A 17,462-nucleotide genomic window follows, 5' to 3' on the forward strand; every position below is an offset into this window, starting at 1 on the left:
GGATTTTTTTAAAAAAATGCATTTTCATATCAATTAAAATATCATTCTGTTATTTTTTAAAACTAAAAGGCCAAACCTGTAATTGCATCAATTCCAAATACTCTTCTATCCACTGGATATCATCTTGTCCCTCCCCCCTCCCACCAGCAGGGAACATGATTCACTTCATGAACTATCTGGAGTTATGCCCCATCTGGACCATTCCTTGCCCGTAGATAGCTGTTGTACATGCCACCTTGTTAATGCTTCTGCCTAGTGGGCCTATACCATGATCTTGGTATACTACTATATTATGCAGAGCTGAACCATGTGCAGAACCTCCTGCCTTAGCAGAAAACCCAGTAGACTATGGGGCTACAGCATTCTGAAAAAAAGAGCTGTCTTTTAAATTAACAGGAAGCATCCAATAACCTGGTGGGTGGGTGGGTGGGATCCACCCATCACTCACCTCTCGGATTTGCCCTGTTTACATGGTACTGCGATATCTAGTGATAGTTGGACCCTGCCTCTGCGTCAGACCCTTGTTTATATTAAGAACCCATCACTATCTGCACAAATTACCCAGAGTCCTCCTACCCCTAATTATTCTAAAGGAACAAGGGAAGAGCATGCTGTGATAAGTGCTAACGAGAACATTTGGACTGATGAGTGGGCAATTTTTTCTTCTTCCTTGTTTACAAATGAAAGCATATGGATTTTTAATTTACCCAAACCTGCTCAGGACACAATAGAACAAAAAACACTTGATCTGATAATTCCACATGATGATTTAATTAAGATGCTACACAATACAGTAGCTAATAACGCACCTAACCCCAGAAAAGAAGGGGAGGGGAGGAAGAAAAAGAAGAGTAATTTGGCAGCTTTTCAGAGGAGATGTCCCCCCTATTGTTATTATAGGTGTCGTTGTTATCCAGAGCTACAGGCGCACTATTTCTTTTCCTTTTAACGGTGATTATGATGCTAAATAAACTTGACTCCTCCTGAATAAGGAAGGCAAGGCGGATGGTGCTGGTGGTAGTAGCCGCACTGCCCACACAATCAACTGGGGACATGTCAAAGTTCAAGCTTGCTTCGAATCCCTTCCATCCATTTCAAATCTGGGAAGGGGAAATGTTTGTAGCTACTCAGGGAAGGAAGGAAGGAAGGAAGGAAGGAAGGAAGGAAGGAAGGAAGGAAGGAAGGAAGGAAGGAAGGAAGGAAGGCAGGAAGGGAATAAATAAGTCGTGGCGAAAGGAAGGAAGGAAGGAAGGAAGGAAGGGAATAAATAAATCCTGGGGAGTAGCCACAGTTGTTTGTTGTACCAAAAACAAAGGAAAAGTCCTCTAGCACATTTATGGTAGCCTAAATGTGGCCTTAAAGACCACTTCATTAGATACTTATAGATGGCAGAAAGCTACTCTGTTTCAACAGCACATAAGTTCTTCTCTACTGTTACATCACACAGTGCTAAAACAGTCTCTTCAGCCAAGAGATTCCACAGCGGGGGCTGTTTTTTTCTTGCCTCCACCTTCATCTACTGGTGTCCTTTAGTAAAAAATAAATAAATTGACATCTTTGCAACTAAAGTTTTCAATAACTTGCATTATTGCACCCGGGTATGTTTGGAAGAAGATGGCTCCCTGGCTACACCTTGGCAATCCCCAGCTCAGATGAAACATAGTCAATAATATATACAGCACCTATTTAAACTCCTCTGAGGATGTGATTGGAGGGGTGAAGTGATAGAAATAAAGGGTTACAGGATACCGTGAATAAATGCAGTTACCCAGAGATATGAGTCTGTTGGGGTTTTTTTTGCTGTCAAGTCAAACTGACTTATGGCGATCCAATAGGGTTTTCAAGGTAAGAGACTAACAGAGTTGGTTTGCCATGGCCTGTCTGTGCCTAGCAACCCTGGACTTCCTTGGTAGTCTCCCATCCAAATACTGACCAGGGCTGATCCTGCTTAGCTTCCAAGATCTGATGGGATCGGGCTAGCCTGGGCTACCCAGGACAGGGTGATATGAAGTTTACCAGGGCTTTTTTAGGGGGGAGGGGAGTGTTTTTGCTAACTGGTGCTACATACAGTACAGGCACCTTTTTGTGGGGGTCCCCTCAGTCCTGAGGGGGAAATTGGTACAACCTTATATATGAGTAAAAAGGTAAAGGTAAAGGTTCCCTTGCTTTAAAGCCAGTCAAATCCGACTCTAGGGTTGCGGTGCTCATCTCCGTTTCAAAGCCGAAGAGCCAGCGCTGTCCGAAGACGTTTCCGTGGTCATGTGGCCGGCATAACTAAACACCAAGGATACCTTCCCACCAAAGTGGTACCTATTTATTTACTTGCAATTCCTTGCTTTCGAACTGCTAGGTTGGCAGGAGCTGGAACTAGAGATGGGAGCTCACTCCATCATGCGGCACCCTGGGTCTCGAACTGCTGAACTACCGACCTTCCACAGCCTGCAGTTCAGCGTCTTAACCACTTGAGCCACCACAGCTCCTATATATGAGTACCAGTACCTTTTTAAAAAAGCACTAGGTTTATAAAACTAGAGCAATAAGGAGAAAGGGGCAGAACTCAAAGGCTGTTGGCAAATTTGGAAATTTTACACTGTGTGTGCTTCAAATGTATTAATACATGAACATAAGCCGAGGGTTTAATTTGTTAATGCTCCTGTCCAGGCTTTCTTGAGGTGATTTTGTTAGAGATGTTTTGTTAGAAACCAGTTATTTTAAGACAGTTGGTGCCCATCATTGAAACAGGGACTCTACATGCCAGGACCCTCTGCAATGTTCTCCTTCCATAGTTCCCATAACTACAGAGAAGATTTTGCTAATGTTTTCACACAAGGAATGTATCCAGATATCCTCAACCTGTTAGCACACACTGCATATGACATACTATATTTAGCTCACAGTGCCAGACATAAAGCGAGGATTATGCAGACTGAAGGTTTTAAAAAAATGTATTTCTGGTTTCCTGTTTATTCTCTACTACTCTCTATTGAAAAAAGGCCTACAGAGCTTGAGGCAAATTCCCCGTTAAACTGGAATATGTGTCTCTGCGTGTGCTTAAATCTACTGAACACTGCTCCCTCACTATCTCTGTTATTTTTCACACAGCTTGACTGGAGCAAGCCGTTGGCTGACTACAGCCACAGCAAGTTTCAAGAGGCGGGGGGGGGGGTAAAGGAGGCCACTATATGGGAAAACAAGTCTTTGTTATCATGCACTGTCAGGAATGTGCCCACCAAATGGTAGAAATGTGCATAGAAATGTGGCTACAAAGCAAGGCTCCAACCGAACTAACTAGGTATCCACCCCATATCCCCATTTCAACTGGCTTTGTCAGGACCACTGGGTAAGGGGAGGGGGCTAGAAAGAGGAAAATCCAAAGAGCTTATATCACCCCTATGCCCATTGGAATTTATATCACCTCTATGCCCAGTTTGGTTTTGTTTGGTGTAGTGGTTAATTACATGGACTCTAATCTGATAGAACCGGGTTTGATTCCCCATTCCTCCACTTGCAGCTGCTGGATTACCTTGGGCAAGCCATAGTTCTGTCAAGAGCTGTTCTTGAAAGAGCAGTTCTCGAAAGAGCTCTCTCAGCCCCACTTACCTCACAGGGTGTTTATTGTGGGGAGGGGAAGGGAAAGGAGTTTGTAAGCCACTCTGAGACTCCTTCAGGTAGTGAAGAATGAGGTATAAATCCAACCACCACCACCACCACCACCTCTTCCTCCTCCTCCTCGTATGATGTTTGGGTTGGGCCTGGGTAGTATAAGGACATATTCAGAGGACATTTTTCTCTCTGGTCCCTTAATGGCTCTCAAGAAGAGAGCCCTGGGCTTTGGCCATTGCTTTCTCTTTGGTAGCTGCATTAGTTGTTTCTTGCCTTTCATGCTTCCATTCCATCTTTCCTCCAAGGCTGGTAAAGGAAGGCAGTGTTAGTTCCTTTCCATAATAAGAGATGAGATGGATGCTAGGTGAGGATTGGCAATAACAACTGCAAAGCTAACAATGGACTCAAATTTGTTCTAATGGTTACCTAAAGCAGGGAAAAGCACTGCCCTCAGGAGTTCTTTTGGGGAGGGACTTATTTGCCATCAGGGCTTTTTTTGTAGGAAAAGCCCAGCAGGAACTCATTAGCATAACAGGCCACACCTCTGACAGGGCAGCTCATTAGCATATTAGGCCACACCCCATGCCTTCCCTTGGACAGGCCAGGGAAGGCACAGGGAGGCATTTAAATGCCTCCCCGATCCTTCCAGTGCCCCCCTGACCCGCCCGCCTTGGAGTCGCCGGGGGGGGGGGGTTGTCGCTTTCCAGGCCTTCCCTCTGTAGCCACGTGTGCGCAGCGGTTTTGGCTGTAGTGGGCGTGGCCAACTCTGAAGCCAGCCGGAACTCCGTTCCTGTGCGTTCCTGCCCCAAAATAGCCCTGTTTGCCATAAAAAAGTCACAAGTTTCCATACTGTCTGCCACTTTCCAACAGCACTTCTCCTTCTACTTCTGGAGAAAGTAGATGAACAAACTTGCTGAGCTGTGGGACATTATGTGTGTGAAAAGTGTCCTCATATTGCATATATGACAACCCCAGCAAGGGGCTTTCAAGGCAAGTGAGAAGCAGAGGTGGTTTCCCATTGCCTTTCCTCTGCAGAATCTTCCTTGGTGGTCTCCCTTCCAAGTACTGATCCCGCTTAGTTTCCAAGATCTGATGAGATCAGACTACACCATGCTGCCTTCCCTCCATGGGACATTTTAATAAAGTATCATTATTAATTTCTAAAGCATGTTAGCATATAATTTTGAAGTGACAGTAACATGGCATCACACATAATGAAAAAAGCCACCCAGCCCCAGTTTACAGGATCACGATTCAAGAAACTGTACACATGAAGGAAGACGGAAGAGGAGAATGTAGACAGCAGACATCCAAACTAGCAAACCAAAATATACAGTCTCAAAAGAACCCAAAAAAAGAGGTAATGGACACCTGGTGACGCACAACATAGAAGACATGCAACGAAGATTTGCGCGTAGCAGAGGGAAGGAGGAGAGAGAGTTCATGTGGAATATTCAAGAAATATCCCAGATGCGGATTTAGAGTCAAACACCACTAATGTAGTAGAATTATAACTGTTCATTAACTAAGTCTGGGATCACAATTAGAGGTGGCACTTGAAGGCAAATCCCCACTGATGACAAGTGGTGCCATGCAAGACTCTAGTGAAGGCCAATCAGGCACCTTTGGGGAGGCAATCAGGCATCTGTGCCAGAGAACTCTGATGTCAAGAGACCCTCTCGTGGGACATTCGGGAAAGTGTTGTGAAGCTGGCAACGGTACCGCTAATGAGACCCAAGGCTTTTACAATCCAACAAATACACTGTAATATGTAATGAGTTTATCACCCTGGATCAGAGATCCTGATGCAAAAACCTGACTCTGAAGATGAGCAATACAGACTTTAAAACCTGCTTATAAACTCCAGGAAAATTCATATGATGCAAAATAGTCACTTAAAAAAATAATAAATAAATAAATAGTAAAGCCCATATTTCCTGCTCGTAAAGTGCATACATCATGAATGCCAAGTAGGGCTGCAGGACTGCGTTTGACCATTTCACCCAAGGTCCAGTTTGGGTATACATAGTGAATGCAGTATGTATCGCCCAACATGTGAAGGCCTAATAAACTGCATCTTTAACCTGATATTGCTAGATAAGGATGGTAAAGGTAAAGGTTCCCTTGCTCGAAAGCCAGTCGAATCCGACTCTAGGGTTGCGGTGCTCATCTCTGTTTCAAAGCCGAAGAGCCAGCGCTGTACGAAGACGTTACCATGGTCATGTGGCCGGCATGACTAAACACCAAGGCGCACGGAACGCTGTTACCTTCCCACCGAAGTGATACCTATTTTTGTTGTTGTTCAGTCGCACAGTCGAGTCCGACTCTTCGCGACCCCATGGACCAGCTCCCGCCAGGCCCTCCTGTCTTCCGCTGTCCTCTGAAGTTGGCTCAATTTCATGTTCATTGCGTCGATGACACTGTCCAACCATCTCATCCTTTGCTGTCCCCGTCTTCTTTGACCTTCAATCTTTCCCAGCATCAGGGTCTTCTCCAGTGAGTGCTCCCTTCTCATTTGGTGGCCAAAGTATTTGAGCTTCAGTTTCATTATCTGGCCTTCTAGGGAACAGTCAGGGTTGATTTCTTTTAGGATTGACTGATTTGATCTTCTTGCAGTCCAAGGGACTCTCAAGAGTCTTCTCCAGCACCATAGTTCAAAAGAATCTATTCTTCGGCGCTCGGCCTTCCTTATAGTCCAACTCTCGCAGCCATACATGACTACTGGGACTACCCTTTATCATCAGTGTCCCCAGTTCTGCTGCCATTCAAAACAGCCAGACATGCCTAAAGAGTATGAGATTCTTGGGAATCTAACAACCGGCCCTATCCCCTGGACACGCTGCCACTGAGAAAGAACACACCAGGTTTGCCAAGCAAACCCATAGGAAGTCTGCAAATGATGTTACTTAGCCTCATTTAAAAGGTCTTATGTGACCCAGAATGCCAAGGTGTGCTTTACTGCAAAATGGGTTAAAATATCCATCCATCCAATGTCTATTAACCAGGGCTAAGGACCTTCCACTGCCAAGAAACATCAGCATCTATTGGTCTAGCTGATCCTCATATAGAAAGTCTTTGCTTGCTCAACTTAAAGTGACTTCAATGGACTTAAGATGGGTGTAACTCTGCTTAGGATGGCACTGCAGGTGGCGGGAAAATAAACTTTCAAAGTTTTGGAGAAGCAAATCTGCATGCCTTCAAGACATGTCATGTTTACTCCTGCTTGATGAGAAGGCATACATTGAACATGCTGGTAAATAGTAATAATGAGTTGTAACAGAAGGGAAACAGAAGATGCTCATTCTCAGTCAGACAGACAGGCAACAGGAATGCGCAGTCAATTATTTTATGCTATTCCCCGTTTTAAAATGTAACTTAAAATATCAGTTCCACAGAATATTTGATATCGTTGCTGTCACACACTTTGGGCTCCCAGGCAAAGTACCTTGGGTGTCAGGCAAGTGGCCAAAGAGCAGGCTGGAGACAGGCTGGCTAAAGGGTGTTAGTCTGGTAGCAGAGAGAGAAGATATGGTGAACTTCCTTAACTAGCCATTTGCTCTGCCTGAGGCAAGTCAGTAGATTACTAGACTGGTCCTCAGGGTCAGGGGTGAAAGTAACTTACAGTTCTTACGCTTGGGGCATGCGGTCTTAGCAAAAGAAGAAAGATGCCACTTTGGGTACTTTCTTACCAACACTCTGTATTGTCTTGCATTGACTTACTTTTGCTGTCACTCAGGAAACTCTCTTCCGAAGTCAAGAGGCTTAAGGGTTGTTGTATGAATGTTCAAGCCTTTACTGCCCATAGTTCTTGACATTTAAACCCTAAACTCTGTATTTCAACCAAATGACACGTGACACCAATAAAATATGTTTACTATGATGTAGAAGGGAAGAGGTTTAACTCCTCAACTCCTCCACAGCTGCACAAACAGAAGCCAGCCCCTGCCCCACAGGGGCAGAAAAGAAAAGAAAAGAAGAATGGTTTATTTAAATCCCTAACACAACACATTATGGAAAAGACTAGTTTCTGTTTATGAAACTATGCATGGTGAAAGAGTTAAATCCCCCCTCCCAGCTGGGCTCCTGCATGGCTGTAACTCAGCTAGGGGAGGGGATTCATTCACAGATCTCTTGTCCGGTTTGATCCATAGTCTGTGGCAGGGCTTTTTTTGTAGAAAAAGCCCAGCAGGAACTCATTAGCATAATAGGCCACACCCAACAGCAGACACTCATTAGCATATTAGGCCACACCCTTGACAGCACAGTCCATTAGCATATTAGGTTGCACCCCCATGTTACCAGAAGTGTGGTCATCCAGCCACGCCCACCTTTTGCTTCTTATTCTGTTTACTTTGTTGTCAAAACCCAGAGGGTTTTTTTGTAGCAGGAACTCCTTTGCATGTTAGGCCACACACCCCTAATGTAGCCAATTCTAATAAGTTCCTGCTCTTGGGTGTGGCCTATTATGCTAATGAGTTCCTGCTGGGTGTGGCCAACTCAGGAACCAGCCGGAACTCCATTCCTGTGCGTTCCTGCCCCAAAATAGCCCTGGTCTGTGGACATATGGACTATTCTGGATATGGGTTATGGCTGGGATCTATTGCAACTATGGGATAGAATCCTGGCCCCTGGGGCTGAGCCTCATTTCTGCAGCTTTGGGCAGTGTCATATCCCAAAACGCAATGTTGTGTCATCATTCCTGTGAGCACTATTATGCCGGTACTCTTGATAATAAATGATGAAGAGCAGGATGACTGTAATCCACATCTCATTTAGTCTAGAGTAAGGACATAAAGCTATATGATCTTAAAGTGGGTTGCGGCCATTCTCCATTACTAATCTGGATTCTGCAGTTCTATTCACTGCCTGTCAGCCCTCAATCAATAAATCATATACCAGTTGGGGTCATTGTGTCCATCAGATCCCATTTGTACATCACTTCCAGATCTAAAATGCTGCAAAAACGGGTCGCAATTTCACCTCGTTGACAATTTGAAGAGTCACTCTTGATTTACAGCAACAGGAGACAGAAAAGAAGACAATATACTTCAGGGAGATAAATTTTATAGAACAATTTAAGAGGCATTAAAATCCTGGGAAACTAACTGATCAGTCAGCTAAGTATCACAGACCTCCTGAAACTTCTCCACTTCAAACACGTTTTTAGTTGCGAATCTGAGGCTCCTCTTTCTACCAATACAGTTGTGAAATGGGACTTCCTACAGACAGGAGAATGTCGCATGCAGCTGAACATCATTTAGGAAAATGAGAAGATTGGGGGAATGGGCCTGATCAGGCTGTGAACAGTTTTCAGTATCCTGGGATGGTTAGGAGTGCATGCCATGAGGAACACAACATTCAGACCTAGGGTTACTAACTCCAGATTGGAGATCTGGGGTTGGAGCCTGAAGAGGGTGGGGGGTCTGGGGAAGGGAGGGATCTCAGTGGGGTTTAATGCCATAGATTCCACCCTCCAAAGCTGCCATCTCCTCCAGGAGAATTGATCTCTGTAGTCTGGAGATCCACTGGAGTTCTGAGAGATCTCCAGGCCCCACCTGGCCGTTAGCAACCCAACTCAAACCTAACCCGCCACAGTATGCCCTGATCACTTTGAAACAAAAAGAATCAGAGCAGGGGAATTAATTAGAAGTTGAGCATTTTATTTAGAGCATTATTACCCGCAGGATGAGATTCAGGGGTCAGCTGCTGGGATGCACCTACCTAGTGGAATCCACTACTAGCTCTACAACGAGGCTATAATGACACATTATGTCCCCATCCAGAGAACCTTGACACACCTTCCAGCTATCTTTTGCAGATGACAACTTTCCCAGCAAAAACAGCAGAAGAGTGCCAATGGGTTTCACTGGACTATACTGATAGTTGGCCTCAGAATATTCCAGAGATCCGTTTTGGCTCTCTCTCTTACCCAATTACACCTTACCCAATTAAAAAAAAAAAGCCGGGGAAGTCAATAAAGGCTCGGGTATGCTGACCTTGGTGGAAGACTGAAACACAGGAAGGAAAAATATGAAAGGTGAATCACTCCTGAAACCTATCAAAAGCACTACCCTGACCTGGATAGCCCAGGCAAGCCTGATCTCATCAGATCTCGAAAGCTAAGCAGGGCTGACCCTGGCAAGTAGTTGGATGGGAGACCTCCAGAGAATACCAAGGCAGGGAAGCCAGAGCCGGGCTATCAAGCCACTTCTCTGAACATCCTCCATGCCCCAGTAGAGGTTACCGGAGGTCGCCATGACTTCCAGGTGCATGCACACGCACACGCAAAAGTGCAAAAATACCTCGCCCCCCAACTATCAAAAGCACTACCGTTCATGACAATGGCAAGACCCATTACCGGCAACTGTCTAAACAGAAATAACCAGCTGCAGAACGGACTGCAGAACCTGCATAAAGAACAACAAAGAACTAACCACAGTTACAACAGCAGCAGCTTGCACAAAAAAGGGTGCAACAAACATCCTTCCATTGTTATTAGCCAGTCAAATGATTTAACCTGCAGTCCATTAAAATATGACACTCCAGATGGGGGTAGTGAATCTGCTTTCTGAATAAAGAGCAGGCTTTACTTCTGCTCCCGTCTTTCGACTTCAGGCCATTTTATTTATATACCTGGAGCTCAGAGACGTGCAACAGACTAGCCATTTCATTTCTCACTCACCTTTGCCGAGCCAAGGACTCGAAACAGTCACATTGCTGTCTCGGAGCAACAAATATAAGTCAGCCCCTGTCACCTTTGGAGGGATGTTTGACAATTCATTTTAGATTGGGGACACCAGAAGCCCATATTTCTTTTAAGTTTATAAAAATGCACCAAGCGCTGTTGTCCATTTACAACCCAGGCTAGCCTGAAGAAGTGCACCCCATTTGTCACAACAGACAGAGCCTTAACCACAAACAACCACTCAAGGATGTACGGGCCTGAAATAACCCCATACGCGCCCCACTAAAGGCCAGAATAGGTGGCCTGAGGGGAAATCTTCAAGCCATTAAGGAAAGGAGAACCATTCCAGAGCTAGTGGTTTCATATAACAGGCTTCACCAGCCTGGTGTGTGTGTGTGTGTGGGGGGGAGGGATTGGTCAACAGTGAGCGCTGGTATGATTCACAGGACAGATTACAAGACTTCGGATGGGAAGTTCAAGTAACGCCAATGACAAAGCAAATTGCCTTAGCTTAGTGGTCTGGAGATCTGAACTCAAATTCTAGTTTTGATGCATCACCAGCCTTGTTCACATGTTACAGCCTGCATGAATGTACATACAACCAGAGGTGATTTCGGGGGGGATCGCGGGGGATCGCAGTTCCCCCGGGTGAGGTACAGGGGGCGGGGCACATGACGAAGCCCCGCCCCCTGCTTCCGGCCGCCCCGCTTCCGGCCCTCATTCAGCCAGGAGGAGGCAGGAGAAGAGGGAGGGTAAGTTGCTTCCTCCCTGCCTCTCCCCACCCCTGCCTGCCTGGGGCCAGGGAGGGCCTTCGTGGGGCTTCCTTGCACTCCCGCCGGCCTTGCAGGTCCACCGCTGGGTCCCTCATGGGGCTCGGCAGTGGAGCTGCAAGGCCGGCGGCGGCGGCCGGGACCGTTGGGGGCGGGGTGTGTGGCCTTATAACACACTTCCGGTGATGTCAGGGGGTGTGGCATATGCTAATGAGTTGTGCTAATGAGTTCCCCTAGCTCTTTTCCTACGAAATGAGCCCTGCATACAACAGTTTGTAAGAAACAGCCAACGTGTGTTCGCTTTACAAATGAAACGAGGGACCAGAACCTGGATAACTGTGAGGTTTCAATCCGATGTTCAGCTGTACATGCTTTGAGTGTAACATGAGAATTACTCAATGCACGGATAAAGAAAGATCAAGTGTCCACTGTACATAGATACTATATGTGTTTGCTGTAACCTGTGAACATGGACTCCTTGATCCAGGTTTGTTTTATCATTTTGACATGCTAATAACGAAGCCACCATGACACATAGCTGTACTGTGCTCATGGGGATAGTGAGAAAATTAGCAAGATAAGAACTCTAAACGCTCCTGTAATCAGAAAGCGTTATACAGTTTGCTTGTTTCATAGAACAAGCCTACAAGGAAGCAGTCTTGTAACACTTTTCTGCAATGAAGAGACAAATGTGCATATCGTCCCATGGTGGCAGGCACTGAATATAGTGTGAAAAAAGCAGTCAACGTTGCTACTGGAGCTTTCACAGGATTGCAAACTGCATCTCTTAAAACATGGGTCGAAATTCAGGGTTTCATCAACAACACATTCTGGGCGGCAGCTGGGGGACAGGCTCATTCTGAGAGAGTGCCGCCTCTCAACAAACCCTGCTGTCGAGTGCTTTCCGCAAAAGCCTTCGACTTCAGGCTGAGCCCCACAATCACACCGGGACCTGCCCTTGATGCGTCTGTGATTGCTGACTTCACCACATCACTGCAACCACTCTGTTGAGTCAATAACCTTAACCACACACAAAAAACATTTTGTGTGAATCAGACGTTAGCGATGGCTTCTCAGACAATGGTATTAGTCAGCGACTTCATGTTGTGTGCATGGCAAATATGAATTACAGGGATGTGTCTGGTCCCAGGGCTTGGCCTCATGCTTTAAAAAGACAGTCAAGCAGCTTTGATTTCAAGAGCTGGTGTCATGCAGGGGATAACATGTTGGATTTCAATGGGAGAGATGAGGGAACAAATCCCTGCTCAACTACCAGACAACTGACCGTCTTTCACCTCAGCCTATATTTCAGATTATTTAACTCTAGCCACCCTGAGGTCCTTAAGTAAAAAATATTTCAAAAGATCTAGCGTGGAACAATGCTCCCTCTAAACTGTGGAGTCTTGTGAGCAAAAACTCTACTTTGTGAGCTACTGGCATTAAAGTTGTGAGCGAGCAATTTGGCTACTGCATAAATTTGCTCTGGAACCATTCTTCCTGAGCTAAGACAAAAATGTGTGAGCTGGGTGTTAAAAAACTGTGAGCTAGCTCACACTAACTCAGCTTAGAGAGAACACACTGGTGTGGAATAGTGGTTAGGGTATGAGAGGCCTTGTGTTCAAATTCACTGCCACTAAATTTACTACATGACCTTGCATTAGTTACTCTCTCATAGCTTCACCTACCTCATGGGGTTGTTCTGAGGATAAAAATGGGTAAGCAAAAACCATGTTCCTTGGAAGGAGGGTGGGATAAAAAAATATTTTAGGTAGACATATTTACTTTTTAGTTCTGCATTTCTATGTTACCATTCCATCTTTACAGTACGAAGAATCGTTGTTCCCTCAGATAGCTTTAATAAAAACATTTGTTGGAGAAAAGGGAGCGGTGGCGCAGGCGGTTAAACGCCTGCTAAAGAAACAACTAGAAACAGCCACTATGGCTGTTCGAGAATCCACCGCGGCCAGGGTGAGCGCCTGGCCCGAGTCCCAGCTCCCGCCCACCCAGCGGCCCGAAAGCAATTAAATCAAGCGAGTAGGCAAATGGGTACCCACCCTAAGAAGGGTGGGGGGCACCCGCCTCCGTAGCGAGGTGTGTGGTGGTCGCAGTAGCGAGCGGCGAGAACATCAATGGCGGCGGCGGCGGAGCCTGGGACAGCGTGGTGCGGAGAAACATTGGAAGAGCGATCCCTGGCGGCAGAAGACTGCGGTGAAGACCGGTGACGGCGCACGATGACGTGCATTGCGAGCGCGGCGGAGCTGGTCAGGACAGAGCTGAGGCTGGAGCAGGAACGGAGGCGTGCGCCGAGAAGGCGGTCCCACCAAGGAAAGCAGCCGGACCAGCGGAAAAAAGATGCCAGAAAAACCGCCGAGAAGGAAGAAGCCGAGCCAGAGAGAGGACGCAGCGGACCTACCACAGGGTGCTGGTAGGAAATCCCCACCCTTACAGTATGTGGCCTTAGATAGGGTAATAACAGTTCATAGAACACCCCTGTAAACCGCCCAGAGACCCCTTTGGGTTAGGGCGGCATAATAAGTTGAATGAATGAATAAATAAATAAATAAATAACATCTTTTCCTCCTTATCCACCACACCAAGCTCCCGGGTGAGAAAGAGTTATGGCTGTACCCACAGTTGCTTTTATGGGGCCAGAGGAGTCGTGGGAGCATAGACAGTGATATAGCTCTAGGCTTTGATGTTGAATCTTCGGGTGCATTCAGATGGGCAGCTCATACTGCAATTGGCCTGGCTCTAATTTGATCCCGAACTTTTTTATCCAGCGTTGCACGACCAGACAGCTCCCCTTACTGCACACATACTCCGTGGTGGATTGTCTAGATGGCATCCACCTGAAGGAGCCACGTGGTCGGTTTTGGGGTTTTTTAAATATCTGTTTGCACATGTGCATCCGTGCCTCAACAAGTACTTGTTTTTCCACACATGCGCGGAGTTGAATGGTTAAAGCACCACCAGTGGTACCCCTCTCTAGGTACCTTTTTAATTAATGTAGTTCACAAAATTCATGGGCCATTTAGAAACATGAAATTGAGTGGAGCTCTGCGGCTGTCGCACGTTTACACGTTTATGTGCATATCACTAAGAATTTTTTTAAATGGCACCCACTTGGGATGGTCTGATGTCAGACCATCCCGATGGGAGGATCAGATGGGGGAAAGTCCGCAATTGGCCTGTCGGGAAGCGAAAACTCCAGATTTTAACTAGTATCTTTTAAGTATGGCTCCAAAGCACAGCAAAACGGGATGTTCACAGAACAGGCACATTTCCAGGATGTTGCTGTCTGGTCATGACCTTTAAATCTGCCAGGCACGAGTGTCTGGCGCGGATCTAAAAACCCATCTGATCAGGACCTCAGACACCCTTAGAGAGTAAGCAGGGTGGAATGGAGGACTAGAGCTCGAGGGGAAAATCCGTCAATCACACATGCAGGTGGGAAGAGCAAGCCCTTATATGCACACGAGCCAGTGCTAGCAAAAAGGCACAGCAGGTTGACGGTTATACAGCAAAGGATAAGCCTGGTCTGGAAGCCCTTCTAGCCATACCCGGCTGAAAACAGAAGTGGGAAGCTGTGGTGGTCCATCAGTATTGTCTACTCAGACTGGCAGTGGCTCTCCAGGGTCTCAAGCAGAGGTTTTTCACATCAGCGGCTAGTAGGCTTGCCAGTCCCCAGGTCGGGGCAGGGGTTCCCCCTGTTTTGGGGGTATCTGCCTGCCATTAGGCAGCTGGCCATCGGAGGAAACCTCAAACAGCCACATCCCCACATGACTTCCCCAATGTGATGATGTCACCTGGAAGTGACTTCATCACACCAGGGACATCACGCAGGGACGCTCTGGTGTGAAGGGGAAACTCTATGGTTTTAAGCCAGATTTACCATAGAGTTTTGTCCTCAAACTAGAGCCCCCCCTAGCGTGATGACATCACTTCTGGATGACATCATCATGTTAGGGATGTCCCAGAATGCTCCCCAAATCCCCTCACCGGAGCGACGAGGGGACCTGGCAACCCTACCAACTACTTGATCCTTTTAACCAGAGATGCCAGGGATTGAGCTTTGCTGTTCTCTCAGATGAGGACCTGAGCAAATTCTGGCATGAGCAAAGATAAGTTTCCTATGATATTTCCCCAATACGTTTGTGCTAGTTAACAGGAGGAGATGCAAAGCTATTAGTAGATAACACAATAATTAATGTACTTCAGTTGTATAATCAGCAATTTGCTTAGTATGCAAATTAGGTCACCCAAATTTGGGGGGGTGTCTTGAATACCCTAGGAAAGGAGATCACGTCAATATCCTAGATGCTGTGTATGTGGCATCTGTGCAGGACCTTTAAGGCTGCAAAACACAGCAAATGTAGCTACCCTAGCACTATGGAATACTTTCCAGCTTGGGTAAAGAGAGAGGTCTGGAGCAATCTTTCCTGAGCCAGAACGAGTACTGTAGACAGAAGAGATTCTGGAAAGAATAAATTATATGCAGGCCATCAAGGTGAAGACTACTCAGACATTTGCTCAAGCAGTAAAAAATAAATAAATAATACCAGAGTACTATGCCACATGTCACAAAAGTACCTGAGCTGTTTTCAAAATAAAAACAAGTCAGGCACTTTTTTATAATGCAAACTATTACCTTTCATTAGTGCCCTGGGGTGAACAACCCGCAACCAATAAATATTAATGTTTTATGGCAATAAACCAAATGCTACTTCAGAAAAAAAACATACCATGGTGTCATTATTTGGCCTAAGCTGCACTGCAATTTTGATTAATGATTCCTCAACTCACTTGTGATCTCGATCGCTTCTCCCAAAGCTATTGTTTATGTGCATATATATGTATCTGCGCATGTGGAGTGCATAACAAATCCCCAAGAGCCCCTCTGTGCTGAGGACCCCTGAGAAGCAGAAGGTTTCCCAAGCTTGCTTGTTTTGTTCACGCCTGATTTCCATGAGGCAGGCTGCCTGTCTCCCTAGGACAAACCATGCAGTCTGGGTGCAGCTCTGTTTGTTTACAATAAACAACTTGCCAACACTGCACTGAATTGAATCAACCAGGTAGGGTTTGCTCGGGAAGTCACAAGGGCTTTCGTTTTTGTTTTGGCGCAAACAAAATGGACGCCTGAAGATGAGATATGTGGCCACATCATAGAGACAAGGAAAAATTTAAAAACACCCAAGCAGGCATAAAGCAAATTTAAGATTTGCAGTACTTTTACATGCCAGTATTTAATAAAAACAGCCCCTTTCTAAAGCTTACAATGATGACAGAATTACTGGAAGGGGTAAAGTAACATATTTTTTTTCCTTTCAGGGAAGGGGAGGAGACACACACACACACCCTTCCATATTGCAAACTTATATCCATGTGAGTGGGTGTTTTTTTTTTTAGAAAAGCATTTTCACAGAGAGTGTAACAATACATTTCTACTCACCAAATCATTCCTCCCCAAATTTCCCATGTAAAAAAAGAACAACAAACAACCCCCCCCCCCAAACAAGTCTCAACACTTTCACCCTGCTCTACCTTTGGAGGCTTCTGTCCCAAGGGGATTTTCAAAGATGCTTGTTGTCACTTGGCTCCAAGCATCCTTCACGGCAGACTTGGAAACCACTCTGTTGTTCAAGCTCTGCTGAGGCCGGAAGTTATTCCTCAAATATTCCACAGATTTGACATGGTCTTGCTGTTCCGTGGTAAATATGGAATAGAATGCCTCCAGCTGAACACAGCAATTAGGGTGAGGGGAAGAAAGGGGGAGGAAAGGACATTAATTAGAAAAACAATGTGGCAAAATCTGGGCAGCTGATAAGAATGCAAAATGGCAGGAAGTACTGATGCCAAGATAGATAAATCAAACAGGAAACCAGGCTGCCCACAGAAATCACTGCCAAATGCCTTATCTAGCCCCGTTTCTGTCTTGCCAAGCAGCAGAGAAAACACTTCAGAAAAACCCTCTACAAAGTTAATGTCTGTTGGAGGTAAGAAAAGACCCTTCCCCAGACTTGTATTTACTGTATGTACTTACAGATCTATATAAACCCTCTCTTTGTTTTATGCTGTGTTGTGTTTCTTTACTATTCTGCTGCAGGAGAGGGGGGCACACATTCATTTCATATGTCACATAAATCACAGTTCACCATACAGCCCATTCTATCTTTCTATTATTTGTATTTACAGCAGTATCTCAAAGGCCCAGCAGTTCCAAGAGTGGAGGGACCAATTGTGTTGCAGGCTATCAATACTGCAAAAGCTGGGCCCTGCTACACAAAGATAACAAACTCAACTCTAGATGGACAAAAATGTGAGAGGGCAGAAAGAGGTACCCAACAGGGAACACTACCTCCTAAGGTCACTTTGTGGAAACAGGACAGAACTAGAAAAAGAACTTT

At 45.8% G+C, this 17,462-nt stretch overlaps 1 protein-coding gene across 1 annotated transcript in view; it reads right to left on the minus strand.

The window, feature by feature from the left end:
* PTPRG (protein tyrosine phosphatase, receptor type G) overlaps positions 1 to 17,462 on the minus strand; it is a 355,564-nt gene that overhangs the window by 145,796 nt on the left and 192,306 nt on the right. Inside the window, exon 6 of the mRNA XM_015424628.1 lies at positions 16,600 to 16,792. Within this exon, the coding sequence (XP_015280114.1) occupies positions 16,600 to 16,792 (193 nt within the window). The remainder of the gene's footprint in view (positions 1 to 16,599; positions 16,793 to 17,462) is intronic.

This window comes from Gekko japonicus, unplaced genomic scaffold (assembly GCF_001447785.1).
Source record: "Gekko japonicus isolate JY-2015 unplaced genomic scaffold, Gekko_japonicus_V1.1 scaffold470, whole genome shotgun sequence".
In the NCBI taxonomy this organism is placed as follows: Eukaryota; Metazoa; Chordata; class Lepidosauria; order Squamata; family Gekkonidae; genus Gekko; species Gekko japonicus.